The sequence below is a fragment of the Octopus bimaculoides genome, chromosome 20 (assembly GCF_046866305.1).
Source record: "Octopus bimaculoides isolate indiv1 chromosome 20, ASM4686630v1, whole genome shotgun sequence".
Taxonomy (NCBI): domain Eukaryota; kingdom Metazoa; phylum Mollusca; class Cephalopoda; order Octopoda; family Octopodidae; genus Octopus; species Octopus bimaculoides.
The window spans coordinates 45,668,711-45,685,765 of NC_142947.1; the positions used below are offsets into that span (position 1 = coordinate 45,668,711).

General features: G+C 39.6%; 1 protein-coding gene across 1 annotated transcript in view; it reads right to left on the reverse strand.

The window, feature by feature from the left end:
* Positions 1 to 17,055, reverse strand: part of LOC106870420 (BOS complex subunit NOMO1) — a 35,827-nt gene that overhangs the window by 7,539 nt on the left and 11,233 nt on the right. The window contains exons 9-26 of the mRNA XM_014916490.3: positions 16,611 to 16,700; positions 15,813 to 15,869; positions 14,420 to 14,619; positions 13,494 to 13,671; positions 12,714 to 12,855; positions 12,052 to 12,122; positions 11,252 to 11,315; positions 10,264 to 10,400; positions 8,790 to 8,938; positions 8,516 to 8,614; positions 8,045 to 8,197; positions 7,511 to 7,593; positions 7,094 to 7,256; positions 3,976 to 4,102; positions 3,496 to 3,612; positions 2,113 to 2,240; positions 770 to 911; positions 147 to 230 (exon numbers count right to left, since the gene is read on the reverse strand). Coding sequence (XP_014771976.2) covers positions 147 to 230; positions 770 to 911; positions 2,113 to 2,240; positions 3,496 to 3,612; positions 3,976 to 4,102; positions 7,094 to 7,256; positions 7,511 to 7,593; positions 8,045 to 8,197; positions 8,516 to 8,614; positions 8,790 to 8,938; positions 10,264 to 10,400; positions 11,252 to 11,315; positions 12,052 to 12,122; positions 12,714 to 12,855; positions 13,494 to 13,671; positions 14,420 to 14,619; positions 15,813 to 15,869; positions 16,611 to 16,700 — 2,184 coding nt within the window. The remainder of the gene's footprint in view (positions 1 to 146; positions 231 to 769; positions 912 to 2,112; positions 2,241 to 3,495; positions 3,613 to 3,975; positions 4,103 to 7,093; positions 7,257 to 7,510; positions 7,594 to 8,044; positions 8,198 to 8,515; positions 8,615 to 8,789; positions 8,939 to 10,263; positions 10,401 to 11,251; positions 11,316 to 12,051; positions 12,123 to 12,713; positions 12,856 to 13,493; positions 13,672 to 14,419; positions 14,620 to 15,812; positions 15,870 to 16,610; positions 16,701 to 17,055) is intronic.

Below are 17,055 nucleotides of genomic sequence, written 5' to 3' on the forward strand. Positions count from 1 at the left end.
TGGGGTCGATGTAATTGACTCATCCCCCTCCCTCAAAATTGCTGCCCTTGTGACAAAATTTGAAACCATTATTATTATCATTATTATTATTATTATTATTATATATACACATGCACACACCCCGTGACAAAATAAGGAATACCCACCGTATGTAGACTGGACTTCGGTGCTGATCTTTCCAAATGGTTATTCTCAACTTTCTTCAACTGAATCTTATAGGTGACATTTGGCTAAACAAATAGACAAATAGGCAGACAGATAGATAAATGGTCAGTTAATTAGCAAGGTGAAACAATTCCCCACTGAATTCAGTGGAACAATTAAATAAGCAATTAATTTTAAACTCTCCCTAATTAGAGGAGAGTTAATGAGATGTCAGATTATAACATTTTCATGTCAGACTGGAAGATTTCAATAAAAACACGAACCAGCAGCTAAGGTTGGTTTTTGTGCAGATAAAATAGCAGATGCAATTTGTAGCCTCTAATTTAAGAATACAGGATATCAGTTGTCCCGCAGAGGATCATAGCTTTGAGATTTCAATGATGAGATTGTTTAGTTTTAGAATGACATTGTAGGGTAGGGGTGAGAAGCCAGATCTGGCCGGTTTGAACATAAAATGTATAGAATATTTGGGCTGGATATGGCCAGTTTAAATGGTTCTTCTAGAATGTAACTGCTTCAGTTCCAACACACAAGTTCTCACATCAAATTACTTGCAGGACAAGTTACATCGCTGAAAATAGTATAAGAACAAAGAACTACTCACTGAAAGACCTCGAATCCGGTAGGTTCCATCTTGTTCGGTTTTACTTTCTTCTTGATATTGGACCGAACCAGACACGCTGACAGCTTCAACAAGAACTCCTGGTTCTGGTTCCCCGTTCAGTGAACTCACACGTCCATAGCAACTGTAACACAAGCAAGGACAAGACATCACCATTATCATAAGAACCATTATACAACTAAAGGAGCACAGTTCACTTGTGGACACTCAATCCCTCTTCTCCAAACTCGCCAGGTGAGTTATCTCACTTGTCCGTGACACGTGACATTTACAGGTTTTAACACTCAGCACTTTTGAGAGAATATTCTCCACCACACCAAATCACAACCAACCAGCAAATACATTAAGTATATGTGATTGATAATGCATGCATGCACGCACGCTATGCATGTGTGTGTATATGTGTGTGTATATATATATATATATATATATATATATATATATATATATATATATATATATTATATATATAAAAACAAATAGTAAATGAGTATATGCATATCTACGTACAGGTATGTGCATACCGACATCCGTCTGTATGTATAGGTGCATATCTGGGTACAGGACATTGCAAACAAAACGTAGACGAGAAAACACACAAGCCACATAGAGAACATTCTTCTTCATCAGCTACCCCCGTTTTAACACCGGCGTTTCGAAGAGCTGGGCGGGACGGATCGCTAAAACGGCTCTTCCCATGGACCGCAAATTAAACTTGTATACACAAATTAAACCTTGCCATAGAGGAATCTAGCGGTGATACAGATGTAGATATATATATATTCTTTTATTCTTTTACTTGTTTCAGTCATTTGACTGTAGCCATGCTGGAGCACCGCCTTTAGTCGAACAAATCGCCCCCCAGGACTTGTTCTTTGTGAGCTTAGTACTTATTCTATCAGTCTATTTTGCCAAACCGCTAAGTTACGGGGACGTGAGCACACCAACATTGGTTGTCAAGTGATGGTGGGGGAGGACAAACACAGATACACACACACATATATATATATACGACAGGCTTCTTTCAGTTTCCGTCTACCAAATCCACTCACAAGGCTTTGGTCAGCCTGAGGCTATAATAGAAGACACTTGCCCAAGGTGTCACGCAGTGGGACTAAACCCAGAACCATGTGGTTGGTTAGCAAGCTACTTACCACACAGCCACTCCTGCGCCTACATATATATACATATACACACACACACATACACACAATAGGCTTCTACATAATTTCTGAAGTTGATGATGCTGGCGATAAAGTTGATGGTGAAGATGATGATGATGATGACATTATTATTATTAGTATTGTTGCTGTTGCCATAGTTACCTGTAAGCCTCACGAAATCCCTTGATATTCACATTGATCCTGGTCCCTTCCTCTACACTAATCATCTGAGTGGCAGGTTCAAAACGATACTCCTTCATCATGGGTCGGAGAAAATAACGTCCAGGACTCTGCAGAATAAAAACAACAAAAATAAATACATCATCACCATCACACACACACACACACACACACACAATGGCTGTGATGCTAAAATGGCATTGTAAGTTCAATCCTAACTACAGTACCAAGTGTGTGGTGTGTCTTTGAGCAAAACACACACCTGATGCTTTATACTCTAAAGCATTAACTATAACAAGTTATAACTAGTTATTAGTATCAGAACACATAAGCAAAATGAATTAATTACATACATACATGCATACACACACACAGAGGGGTGTCTATTTATTTCGATCTGCTTATGTATATTGTTTAATCCACAACTGAGAGGTTAGTGCTAAGAAGAGACATAACCTGGCTATGCAAGAAGAAAAATACCATTCCACAAATTGTTGACTTGTTAAAGGTAAAATGGGACAAAAACCAGCTGGTAGATATATATATATATATATATATATATCTATATGCCGATGATAGTACCGCCTGACAGGCCCTTGTGCCGGTGGCACGTAACTCTCAGAGTGGTTGACATTAGGAAGGTCATCCAGCTATAGAAACTCTGCCAGATCAGATTGGAGCTTGGTGTAGCCACTGGCTCTCTAGACCTCAGTCAAACCGTCCAATCCATGCCAGCATGGAAAACAGACGTTAATCGATGATGATGATGAGGAGGGGAGAGGTGATGTATGTGGTGGTGGCACTGGGCAAGGCATTAAACAGCATCTGGTAGGAAGGCTCCAGTTCATCAGTTCAGGTGTTTTCAAGAGCGTGGAGTTACCCCTTAGTTCCCACTTCTTCCAGGTGTATTCTGACCTGGATGGTTGAAGTTGTCAAGGGCTGCAGTTAGGAGTTAAACAGCAACTGGCTAAGGCATATAGGATTTACATAGGGGATGGGCCACAGACATGTATCACACAAATGCACCAGTTACTGGATATGCCATGGTGTCATGTGAACCAGTCCCCTTACCTTAAGGGTTAAATAGGCCCTGTGCCTCAAGGGTTAGGGGACAGAGAAGGAGACAAAACAGGGTAAACTGTAAACATACTGGCAGAAAGCAAGAGGGAATCATTCCTGTATTTTTCACAAGAAAAGTCATGAATCTTCAGAGAAGGACACGAAAGTTCCTTGATTGCCAATGCCAGGAAGCATGGCAAGTGATGTGAAAGAAGAAATTGTACTTTGTCTAAACAAAACAAGAGAACAAAAAGCAAAAACAAAACAAAAAAGAAACACTGCAAGAGAACACTGATGGTGACTTACCAATGAGGAGAAGACCATCATACCATTTTCTTTGATTAGGTTATTACTGCGATACTGGTTGTCACCACTGAGGGACAGCAGAACAGAGGACAAATAGTTATTGTTCTCATCAACAACCTGTGAAGGAAAGAAATTATTATTATTATTATTACACTAGTACATGCTGATTAAGTTAGCAGGTATTTTATCTTGAGGCTTGGCAACTAGTCTCCTCAAATCTCAAGAAGATTTCTTAAGATTCTTGTAGAATATAGGATGGCATTCTTTTGCTGTAGGTCGACAATGCAAGTATCAATTCCAATTCAGAAGCATTTTGGGTGTTGTGCCAAATGCACCAATTAATACAGGGAATAATTATTGCCTTGGTCTTCCGCAGTTTCCTCACCCCTACAACCACCATTATCTACACTGCAAAGACACCACACTACTTTAACACTCCCCAATTCTTACAAAGAGAGGACAAAACTGTTGTCACCTTACCGTGACAGATATTTCTCCAAGCTGAAGAGCTTTAAAGTTGTTGGGGTTTTGTGGGTCTTTGGTCAATACATAACCAGTCTTGGAGGCTTCCACGCTGTATTTTTTGTCTCCATGAAGAGGTCCTAAGCTGCAGGAGAGAAACAGAAGAGAATTACTGATGCAATACCTCAATATTATGCATGAATAAACACATTTATGAGTGGATATAAATGAATTAAGGATTTTACATATTATATAGGAGAACTCTGTCAGTTACGACAACGAGGGTCCCAGCCGATACGATCATGAGAACAGCTTGCTTGTGAAATTAACGTACAAGTGGCTGAGCACTCCACAGACACGTGTACCCTTAACATAGTTCTCAGGGAGACTCAGCATGACACAGAGTGTGACAAGGCCGGCCCTTATGAATTACAGGTACAACTCGTTTTTGCCAGCTGGGTGGACTGGAGCAATGTGAAATAAAGTGTCTTGCTCAAGGACACAATGCGTCACTGGGAATCGAACTCACGACCTGACAATCGTGAGCTGAATGCCCTAACCACTGAGCCACCTGCCTTCACACATATTATATATATAGATCGTTGTATAATAACTATTAATAATTACTGAGAATTAGGTTATACAACTTGTTATTACTAATTATGTAAGTGTATATGTTCATGAGTGTTAGTGAAACAGCTAAATAAGTTTTAAATTAGGTCTTAAAATATCAACGACGATTGTTTGTCTGTTTCTTCTAACACATACAAAGGGGTCCTGAAAAATTCCTGGCTTCAAGGGTATCAAGAAGGGTGGGCTTAGAAGCCCAACCTTCCGAATTCTTTTACAGGGCTCAGAAAAACTGAAGGACCACTGCAATAAATGAACCCGAGAGGGGAATATGTTGGATAAAATCATAATTAACTGATCCTCCTGTATTTTCTTTTACCCAAAGGCAGGGACTTTTCAGCACCCCTCGTATATTTATATATATATATATATAAATGTATGTGTATTTTTTCAATGTGTACAAATAAACACACACACACACACACAGAAAGAGAGAGACTTGAATGGTGGCAAGGAACTGGCAAAGTCCTTAGTATGTCAGACACAACATTCCATGGCATCTGTTGACTACAACGCATCTCATTTGATGCTCTACTGACTCTGCCAAGTCATTGCCCTAGACTGCTATTTTATCATCTGAATCTGAAATCCCTAGCTAGTGATTGGATGGAGTGGCCGTCCTCTCGACCAATACACTGATGTCAATGCCACTGGAGGATGGACTCTGATGACGATGTGATTATGCTATTCCATGCTTTCTGATCCAAAGTCAGCACCATGGATCAGAAAGCATGGAATAACATCACCCCTGAAAGGAGGAAAGTCAAAGCTGACCTCAACAGGGTTTGAACTCATACAACACAAAGCCATTCATCTAACATTCTAGCCCTTCTGCCAACACACTGACCCCTGCACTGGAATTTCATTTTATTAAACCACCCCACACCCAGACCCCTAAAAGAATGAAAGGCAAAGTTGACCACTGCAGAATTTGAACTCAGAAATGCAGACAATCAGGACAAACACCACAAGGCATTTTCTCTCGTGCTCTTACCATCCTGCCAATTCTCCACCAATGTAATCTTTGTACTGAAATATGAGCAGCATGGAAGTTTACAGCAAAAAATAACAATGATAGGAATGGTAGGGGAGTCAGTGGGAGCAAAGTGTTACAGCAGTGTGCTTGTCGTTTAACCCCAGATCAGCCATGATCAAACAGGTGTAAGGCTGAAGACACTCCAGACTTCCCCACCAACTCATTCATGCAGTCACAGTGTATCTAGGACTACGTTGTTCAAAGTGTCTTTTAGAAAAAAAAAACAAAACAGAAAAGAGTACTGTCGGGTGTGATTGAAAGGAGATTTAGCTGCTATTTATAGTGTGTCAAGCAATTAGATAGATTTTAATAGAAAGCGAGATAGTAACATAAAACGTTTGTGTGTGTGTGTGTGTGTGTGTGTGTGTGTTTTTAACGTGTGTGTGTGTGCATAGTGAACATGTGTGTGTGTGTGTGTGTACATAGTGAACGTGTGTGTGTGTGTGTCTGTGCATAGTGAACATGTGTGTGTGTGTGTGTGCATAGTGAACATGTGTGTGTGTGTGTGTGCATAGTGAACATGTGTGCATGCCTTCGTTTCTGTGCGTGGAATCATATCCGTTTATCTATGGACGAGATCATATGTTATGTGTATGCGTGCGCACACACCTGTTTGTGCACGTTTGTGTGCACGCGTACCAGCCATGTGTGACATTTGTCCTAGTTTAGTGAGGTAGACAGGAGAGCAAATGTAGGTCACACAACCACAGCCACAACAATACCTGGCAACACTCCAAGCAACCTTCCCCGAAACCATACTGCCACTACAGTTCAGAGATTCCATTCTAAAGATAGACACCACCATTGTTCTCTTCACGTTTCACAAACAAACATTCGGAGCCAAAATAACAAGATCCTGTTTTAACCCAACTAGGAAGTCAGAAGAGGTTTGTGGACCTACAAGAAATAACAGCTGAATCTCCTTTAAATTGAATCCTGCATTTATATAAAAGAAGGACATCAGATAATGAAGCCCTAGACCAGGAGTTCTCAACCATTTCTTATCTATGCACCCCTTTCATTACTCTTTTATTCTGGTCGGCTCCCATAGCCATGCAATGTTTAAAAACTTCTTTCTAAATTCCTATTTCGTTTTTCACACATTAACTTGTTTAGGTTGAACCATGGAAAATGTTAGAGAAAGAAACCCTGGTGGTTTCTTGCAATATATAACAATATGAGATACATCTGAAGCTTACATCAAGGGCCCTTAAAATACTATTTTGGATCCCCAATTTGCTATTTTGTTACATGGACCCCTAAAAATCTTATATGGACTCTCAAGGGCCATGTGGTCTCAGGGCGAGAACCACAGCCCAAGGAATATTATCAATGCAAAGACAACAAGATCATGACTGACAGATCTTGAGTTTGCTAGATTAATTCTGAACTCAAACTAAATAACATCTCTCTCTCTCTCTCTCTCGTAGAAAGGTGGACTAAAATGAAGTAAACTAAAAGCCATTTTACCGATAGACTCCATTCTGATCTGTTAACAATGTGGTTGGTATCATAGTAGCAGGATCGTCACAAGACACCACGACAGTGACCCCTTGGAGAGCTGGTTCTATCTTGCCAGTGATAAAGATACCAACCTTGCCGACAAAGTGGGCCACTTCTCCAGGACAGCTTTCTGCGAAAGAGAGACAAGGAAGAAGACATTTCAGCACAGAGAGGAGGAATATGGAGATATGCATGGATCAACACACACACACACACATAAATAAACAACATCAATTTTTCTATCGAAGATTTAATGAATTAGCCATCAAATTTGGATCAATGGAAGGAGAACCAAACTGGAACGAAAAAAGATTATCATGGACCAAATTGGATTGAAAAATAATAAAGTGTGAAGATGACGAAAGAAAAAGATGTCAGACTCACCTCCCTGGATAGTGACTTCCATGTGATTTGGGGAGAATAGCAACACATCAGATGCAACTTGGATCTCCAGATGTTCGTTGTTCCTGCAATGGAAGGTTTAGTGAGATACAATGAACTGCTACCCTCAGTCAACCATGTCACAGTGAACTGATGTGTTCAATCAACCAGGTCACAGTGAACAGTAGCTTTCAGTCAACTGTGTCAGGGTAAAGTTGCCTTCAGTAAACCATGATGCAGTGAACGGTCACCTTCAGTCAACAATGATGCCTTTAGTCAGCTGTGTGTTACAGTGAACTGTTGTGTTCAGTTGTGTTGCAGAAATTCATGTGATGGTAAACTGTTGCCATAGTAACAGTGAACACTTTTTACAGATACATGTACTTACAAACATAAATACATGCATTCACATGCACGTACACTCACATACACACACACACACACACACACACACACACACACACACACACAATCAGACCCACATTTAGAGACACATTCATTCACTTTACACACAAACATAAAGAAACATAGACATACTTGGCCCAGTAAGAGAAATGGTATTGAAAACTGGTCTGGGCAGGTTCTGACTGGGTGTCCGAGCCTGTTGCTTCACTGTCCGAGGACTCTTTCTTTGGTGGGTTGTCACACTCAAGTGGACCAATGACTATTGGACTTTTCACGAGCGAAGACCTGAAAAGACAAGACACAGGTTTAGATTACTTTCAACGGATTAATAATAGCCCACACTCACACTCCACTCATAAACACTAAAAGCTCACAATTACTGCCACCACCCTCGCCCTGCCCAACCCACTGCAATCATAGAGTAACTCATTTCTATAGTCCTCCTTCCAACTCAATTAAAAAAAAGGCTCTCTTAAAGCCCTACCCTACTCGTGAGTACTTGACAACATCACTGTTATATTCCAAGAAATCTACATTTGTAAAACCCCCTGTTGACCCAACACATGAAAACTCTCATTTCACTGACAAACCCCTGCAACTTACTTCAACATCACAACAATGGTTTTGTCCAGTTTTTCAGTTGTAATAATGCCAACCATTTTATGTTTCACAGCAGTCAGACTGAGAACCACCGGATGGGACCTGTAAAAGAATTCATAACAAAATAATGAAAAAAAAAACAATAATAGATAATAAAACAATATTAAAATGATTGGATGAGATCTGACACAGGATTTACGAACTTACACCAAGACAATAGAGATAGAAAAAAAATAGAGAAAAATTTATAAAATCTATAAAGATCTGTGGTACTAACGTGTCATAGGTATATATGTCTTTCTCGAATCTATGGCACGAATCTGTAGTGAGACGGTAGACACCAGGCTGTGAAAGACAGAATCGGTTTGTGCCTTTCTTCAAAGCAAAAGAACCTACACTTCCTTCCTTGTTCTCATGAGCAAAATTCTACAGAAGACAAAAAGGAAAAAGGAAAAAAAAAAATCGGTAAGGTTTGTTTATTAAAATATGACCTCCAAATTGTAACAACATAAACCAGTGGTTCCCAACCTGGGGTCTGCAAAGGTAGTACTGGGAGTCTATGAACTAAATTAAAAATTTCATATATCATCGTCATTTAACGTCCGTTTTCCATGCTGGCATGGGTTGGATGGTTTGACTGAGGTCTGGAGAGCCAGCGGCTGCACCAGACTCCAATCTGATCAGGCAATGTTTCTACAGCCGGATACCCTTCCTAACACCAACCTCAGTCAAACCATCCAACCCATGCCAGCAAGGAAAACGGACGTTAAATGATGATAATGATGATGATGATGTACCTGTTTAAAAAAGGGAAAGAAATCATTATTTAGACTTGAGACTCAAGAGAACTTGGAAGCAGCTGGCTTGTGCAAGTTTGGTCAGCAAAATGGATGCCAGGAGGTTTCAGGGCCTTCTTCTCGACAGCTTTGCAGAACACTGCCCTCCTCCCGTCGCTGATGTGAGGCCCTAGCTACTGGCTCAACTGACTAGTATCTGATCTCAAGTCCAGTTTGGGACCATCACCTCTCTAGCCAGGTTTTATCATTTCCTTTCAGCCACATCCAATGGCTGGTTCTCTCTGCTGCCGACTGGATCTCTTTCAACGTGGCCAGTGGTTCTAGGAGAACTTCTACCCAGTAATGAATACACATAAACTGATTCCGGATGGAAAAGCTTGAAAACATAAATCCTTTCAATTGATATGAGAATCTCCTTGCTGAAGTCCTCCTCTTTGGCTCAGAAACATCATGGATTCAGTGGAAGACATTCAAGTGTCTGAGAATGAGAATGGAACGATCAAAAGTTGTTTTCATCAAATGAAACTACAAGACCAGCCCAATTACCTGCCAATGCAGACCCTGCTGGAGCACTGCCTTGTTTGCTTTCTGCTATCCAACCCTTTTGGTCAGATGTGGAGAAACATTCCATACCATTGGACACTGCCTTGTCTGCACTCAATCCTTTAGTCAGATGGAGGCCACAAGACTGGCCAAACCACCAGCCAATGTGGAGAAGCAGACCATACTGGAGCACTGCTTGGTCTACCCTCTGCTACTCAACCTCTCTAACTCAAAAGACCTAAAAGAGGTCTATAAGAATGCCAAAAAGTGTAAAGAAATGGGGAAACTGTTATATAACCATTATACTTTGAAGAATAGAAAGAAGTAGGTACAAAGACTCTGTTGCTAAGACCAGAAACTGGACAACACAAAACAAAAAACAAAACGAAGTGTTAAAAAAATGGTACTGACCAAAGTAATTTCATGGGAAAGTCCACATTTCAATATGAATCCTGTCTGGGAGAATTCCAGTCCCGTCACATCTTTGTTGGTGATTTCAATCTCTTGTGACTTTTCCTTCCAACACCAGTTATCTTGTAAAGGAGCCACTAAGGACCAGAAAATAGTAAAATATTAATCAACAACAACAATTTTCTAATAGATAGGTATGTATGGTCAAGGTTCCTGGTTCAAATCCAGTCTAGCACACTATTGTTATCATCATGCTCATTTTAATGTCTGTTGTTCCATCCTAGAATTGGTCAAATCAGATTTACTGAAACAGATTTTCTGTAACCAAATACTCTTCTTGTTCCCAAACTTCAAATGCTTTCAAAAAAGGCAATGTTTAGCCACAAGTCCTTTCGGACATGAACACCATAATGGGTAGACATGTTTTTTGGGGGAGATTATTGCAAACAAATGGCACAACTTGTACAATAATGACATTTGTTTTATAGTTAGTACTTGACGTCAAGACATAGAAACACACAAACACACATGCACACAACAGGCTCTTTTCAATGTCTATCTACCAAATTCACTCACAAGACTTTGATTAGCCCAGGGTAACTGTAGAAGACAATTGCTCAAGGTGGCATTCAGTGGGACTGGAAACAAACTCCATTACAGAGCTAAATTTCAGAAGCATATGGTGTAGTCTGTGGTACAAAAATCAAATGTATATGGATTCTCCGTATTACATACCAAAAATCTAACTACAGATCTTTGTCCATGAGTCTATCTACAATATGGAGGGGTACCAACGTCAATGGGCTGATCCCCGTCTTATCACAAAGACCTCACAATAGTCTAAGACTGTGCTCCAAATAAATGTGAACTATTTCTAGGTGAATTCCCAGTGAAGTCAACTTAGTCTTTCAGCCTTCCAGAGTCAACAAAGTACCAATCTAGCAGAGTTTACCAAAGACAACAACAACAACACACAGTATTCTCTTACCTTTATATTTGCCAGGCAAGATGTTCTCAAATTCAAAACTGGCTTTTTTGGGTGAGTCTTTTAGCTAGAAATAGGAAGAAAGAGATAATACTATGTTAAAAAATACTTTTGAAGCAGATGTGTCACACACACACACACACTGTCATCATTCATTTAATGAACACTTTTCCATGCTTGTATGGATCAGACAGAATTCACTGAGGCAGATTCCCTATGGCTGAATGCCCTTCCTGTCACCAACCCTCATCTGTTTCCAAACAAGACATCTTTTCCTCCATGGCCAGACATGTTTACATTGAAGACTAGAAACAAACAACATCACTTATACGCCAGTGATGCTCATTTACAGTGATCAAGTGATGTCAAGACAAGGGTACACACAGACACACACACACACACACACTCATGGCAGGCTTCTTTGAGTTTCCATCTACCAAATCCATTCAGAAAACTTCAGTTGGCCAGGGGCTATCATAGAAGACATTAGCCCTAGGTGCTGCACAATGGGATTGAACTCAAAACCACATAGTTGGGAAACCAGCTTCTTAACCACACAGCCATGCCTGCACCTCCATACTAAGCAATAGAGCAAAGAAGAACAAGCAAATGGAACTGGTAACAGATTGAAGCCCTAAATGGGGTGTGTCATGAGTTGGAGAAACAAAAGAATGGTTGTGCCAAAGTTTGGAAGCTTCATCATCCTCTCCACACTGGACCAACAAGATTACACAAAAAAAAAAATTAAGAAACAGAAAATAAAATTTTCTACAATTTCTAAGATGAAAGATATCCTTACTTACCATTATGACTTTTTTATCTTCTCCAATCATGCTAATAGGATCCAGAGATAATCCTATAGTGCCACAGTTTTCTGAAATAAAGATCAGCCGAGTCAAAGAATGCTCAACAGGAATCTACAAGAGAGGATCTCTGTCAAAACTTAGATGAGCAGTGTCAAAAAAGTGTTAGTGTGGTCAAATAATGACTAGCTACTGTCAAATATGGACAAGCAGTGTCAAACATCAATGTCAAACATCAGCTCCTGTTTAGGCATTGTCAATCATGAATGTGTAGTGTCAAAAAACATGTCAATGTCAGATGAGGATTAATCATGTCAAACATGGATTAGGAGTGTCAAAACATGTCAACATGGATTAGGAGTGTCAAAACATGTCAACATGCATTAGGAGTGTCAAAACATGTCAACATGCATTAGGAGTGTCAAAACATGTCAACATGATCAAATTAATAAATAAGTGTCAACATGGTCAAATTAACTAATTAAAAAAAACATAAGGATAGAGTATTTTATAAGTAATATAGTCAAAACTGGGATGCTGGTTATGTTCAGTTGGTTCACAGAGTGCCGTAAGTTCACATGAGTAGAGCGAATCTCTTTTGGGTCCCCATCTGAAAACAACAACAACAACAGTGGGAAAAATAGAATGGCAAAGTCACTCACCAATACAAGTAATAACTCCAGATACTTTAGCACGGAACTGGGAGAAGTCAACATCTTTCACAGGTTTATTGGTGACCACAACAAGCTTCTCGCTAGGATACAAATGTAGTCCTGCTTTTATTTCTTGAGTGCTAAGGAAAGCCTAGAAAAATAATAAATAACAGCGTTGGGTCATTTGGCAGAATCATCAGAGCATCCAATAAAACTTTGTTCCTTTCAATATTGCTGAACTTGTATCTAAGTTATGGAGGTGGTCAGCGGCCAGATTCCCCATCGGCTTTCTTCTAGCAGTAAAGCTTATCATATTAGAAACAGATGATGACAATGATGACAACAATAAATTACAATTAAACGAACAGCAACAAAGATACAATCAATGGAGAGCAGTAACTCCTCTTCTCCTTTCCACCTCCTCCAATGATTCCAGTTAAATAGACATATTTATCTTAAATATAAAACAGCATCAAGGAAGTGGTGAAAATAAATAACTAGTCTCTGGAGGAGGAGGAGACTGAAAAGAAGAAGGAGGAGATGGAAGAGAGAGAGGAGGCAGAGAGGAAGGAGGGAGGAGCAAGAGGAGAAAGAGGGGGAGGAGAAAGAGGGCAGAGTAAGAGAGGGAGGAGGAAAGGCATGAGAAGCAAGAGAGGAAGGAGGAGAGGGAGGAGCAAGAGAGGAAGGAGGGGAGGAAGGAGTAAGAGAGAGAGGAGATAGAGGAGAAAGAAGGTGAAAGAAAAGAAAAAGAAGAAAAAGGATAAAAGAAAATGACAGAAGCAGAAATACCTTGAAAATATATTTTCCTGATTTAAACATGGCACAGAAATGTCCTTGCATATCTGTGTCCACAGCAAGAAGTTTCACAGCTTTGTCTTCAGTGTAGGCAATGACCTTACGTTGATAAACCATGTGGTCCAAGCCCTTAGGGATTTCATCTATGTTCACTTTACCACACACACTGAACCTGTGACGAGAGGGGGGAAAAAACAAAGGACATTTTCTTTTTTTTAGGAATTTTATTACTTTTTGCAGATTTCTGCTGTTTACTTCAACCTTGCGGTCGTGTGGTTAAGGAGCTCGGTTCCCAACCACAGAGTTTTGGGTTCAGTTCCACTGTGTAGCATCTTGAGTAAGTATTCTGCCAGAGCCTGAAGCTGATCAAAGCTTTGAGACTGGAGCATCACACAAATTGTTGTTTGTTTCCTGTCTGGCCATAGGAAAATATTACCTTTCTTGGAAACAGGTAAAGGTTGGTGATAGAAAGAGCATCCAGTCATAGAAAAGCTGCCTCAACAAATTCTGTTTGACCCATGCAAAGATGGGTCCTCCTTTCCATGCTTGTACGGGTCACATGGAGTTTAGTGAGGCAGATTCTCTACAGCTGGATGCTTTTCCTGTCACCAACCATTATGCAGTGTCAAGATGAAAAGACACAAACATATACACACTCCCAGACAAATACAATAGGCTTCTTTCAGTTTCCATCAACCAAATCCATCTACAAATCTTTAGTTGGCTCAGGGTTATAGTAGACACTTGCCAAAGGTGCCACCCGGAGGGACAGAACCCAAAACCACATGGTCGGGAAGCAAATTTAACCACATGGTCGGGAAGCAACTTTAACCACACAACCACACCTTCACCGATATAATTCTAATCAACAAACACCTGTAAATTCATCCAAATTTAAATGACAACAAAATTCAACTCACCTTGATGCAATGATGTCATGGAGATGGGGTGTGTTAGGGGTGATCTTCAACATAATCTCATCAAAGAAAATATCTTCACTCATTACTTGAATGGTGTATTTACCAGCTTTCATGTTCTCCAAGTGGTAGGAACCATCTTCATTTGTTACAGCCATCTGTTTGCCGCTAACCGATACTTTGGCACCTCCAATACCAGAACCCTTTTGAAGGAAGAATAACAGAATTTAGTAGTCAAGATGCAAAAGAGATTCAGAATATAGTGGTGTTTAACTTGGCCAGTAACGGCTCCCAGGGAGCATTGCGAGATTATGATATCATGGGGCAATGTGTTTAGAGGGACTGACAGTCTTGTTAGAAATAAAATAATTAAGCCAGGTACAATATTTATATTATAAACATAACATCATCATTATTTTAATATTCACTTTCCTATGCTTGCATAAATTAGAGGGAATTCATTAAGGCAGGTTTTCTACAGCTGGACACCCTCTCTGTTACGAACCCGCATCTGTTCCAGAGCCAGGTAATGTTTCCCCCATTGCTGGATACGTTTCGCAGAATATTGGAAGTGAATTACTGTTTGTGTAAGACAGTGACACACACACACACACACACACACACACACACACCAGGCTTATTTCAATTTCCATCTACCGTATCCACTGATAAGGTTTTGGTCAGCCCTGGGTTATGTTAGAACACACTTGCTCAAGATGTCACATGGTTGGAAAACAGGCTTCTCAACCACACAGCTATGCTCGCACAATATTTATATTTTAAACACAATTTAAAAAAAAAAACCTTTGTCAAGGTTAAAATACAGATAAGACATTATGTTATCAGTGAACAGAAATAGGAGATGATGATGTAAACCAAGGTCTGACATTTATTTGTTTGTGCACTCATTTTTACATCCAGTTTTCCATGCTAGTATGGGTTAGAGGAATACATGGACAATAAGCCACTCACAGAGTTACCTTCTGTTGGATTACAATAATCTGATGGGTTTTTAAATTCTTCTTTGCAAAACATGGACATTGTATGTGAAAGTGGGAGTAGTTTTGTGAAATACCATTCCTTAAAGGGGAAACTGAGTCGCAAAAGGTTGAGGTCTACTTATCAACATTATCATCATCATCATCATCATTTAACGTCTGTTTTTCCATGCTGGCATGGGTTGGACGATTTGATAGGAGATGTCAAGACTGGAAGCTACACCAGGCTCCAGTTGCTTGTTTTGGCTCAGTTTCTATAACTGGATGCCCTTCCTAATGCCAACCACTTTACAGAGTGTAATGGATGCTTTTTTAGGTAACAACAGCACTGTTCTTGAATATTCTGAAATGACCATTGAAACAGTTGAAAAAAAAAATCAAATGTGTTTAATTCTTACCTTAACAGAATCCAAAATTCGACCACTCACAGAAAATCCAGCAACTTGGAATTCTTTCTGGAAAAGAAGGGAGGAAAGAAAATTTCAATAAATTAATGTTTATGTTGTTGATGTTAAGGGCAAAACCATGAGTAATGTTGTAATGTGATTCTAACCTTGCAGCAGCTGCTGAAAGTTAGGTGACCTTGTGGGTGAATAGAGGGACAGTGTGTATAAAGAATATTGGAGAAGCAATATTGACTTGAATCACTCTAGATTGTACATCATCATCATGTTAGCTTCCATGTTTGCATAAGTCAGGCAGAGTTTATTGAGACAGATTTTCTACAGCTGGATGCTCTTCCTCTACCCAACACTTACTTGTTTCCAAGTAAAGAAATATTTCCCCATGGCCAGACATGGTCTTTTGCAGAATATTTGAAACAAATGACATACCCATGTCTGTGATATTAAACAGTCAAGTTTGAATATATATATATATTTTTTTTTTTATATAGCAAACTTACTCAGATTACATAGACTTGAAGAATTAAAGGGGAGAAGGTGTTACAAGTCCAACAGCTGTTTCTGGGGCTCAGAGTTACTTCATAATGTTGCCAGAGCCTCCTTCGTCAGAGTAGATAGATAAGAGTCTGCCATCCACCCTGATGAAGGACGCTCTGGTTTCTACCAATGTCTGTTTGATTCCATTACTGGCTGCAAATTTTTGAACAACTACATCTGCCAACATTATGAATATAATGAATGGTTGTCATAGAAACTAAAGAGAGAGAGAGAGAGAGAATAAAAGTTACTTACGGGTAATACCACAGAATTATGTTTCACTTGGAAGACCATTTTCTCAGGAACAACATCAAAAGTGATATGTTCTCCTTTATAGAATGGAATCTGAAGAGGAGAGAGAAATAGAGAAAAGCAAATATAAGACAAAAGACTGCGTGTCACCCTGGTGGCAATTATTGTAAGGGAGATAATCATTTCCAATAAATCATGCTAGAGTTATAAGTTTGAATTTTCAAAGACTAACAAACAGAGTGCACAGAAAATACATATTCAATATTCTTTTTTGGTAATAAGTAGCCATTTATAGTGCCATTTCATCCTTATTTGAAACATCTCAGCATGACATAAACCAAGGCAAATAAATTACATTAAATCAAACATTTTACAAAGTAAAACATGATGCTGCCATGTGCATTGGTGGGGTCGGTGGTGATTAAACCAACAACCACACTAAGTTCGC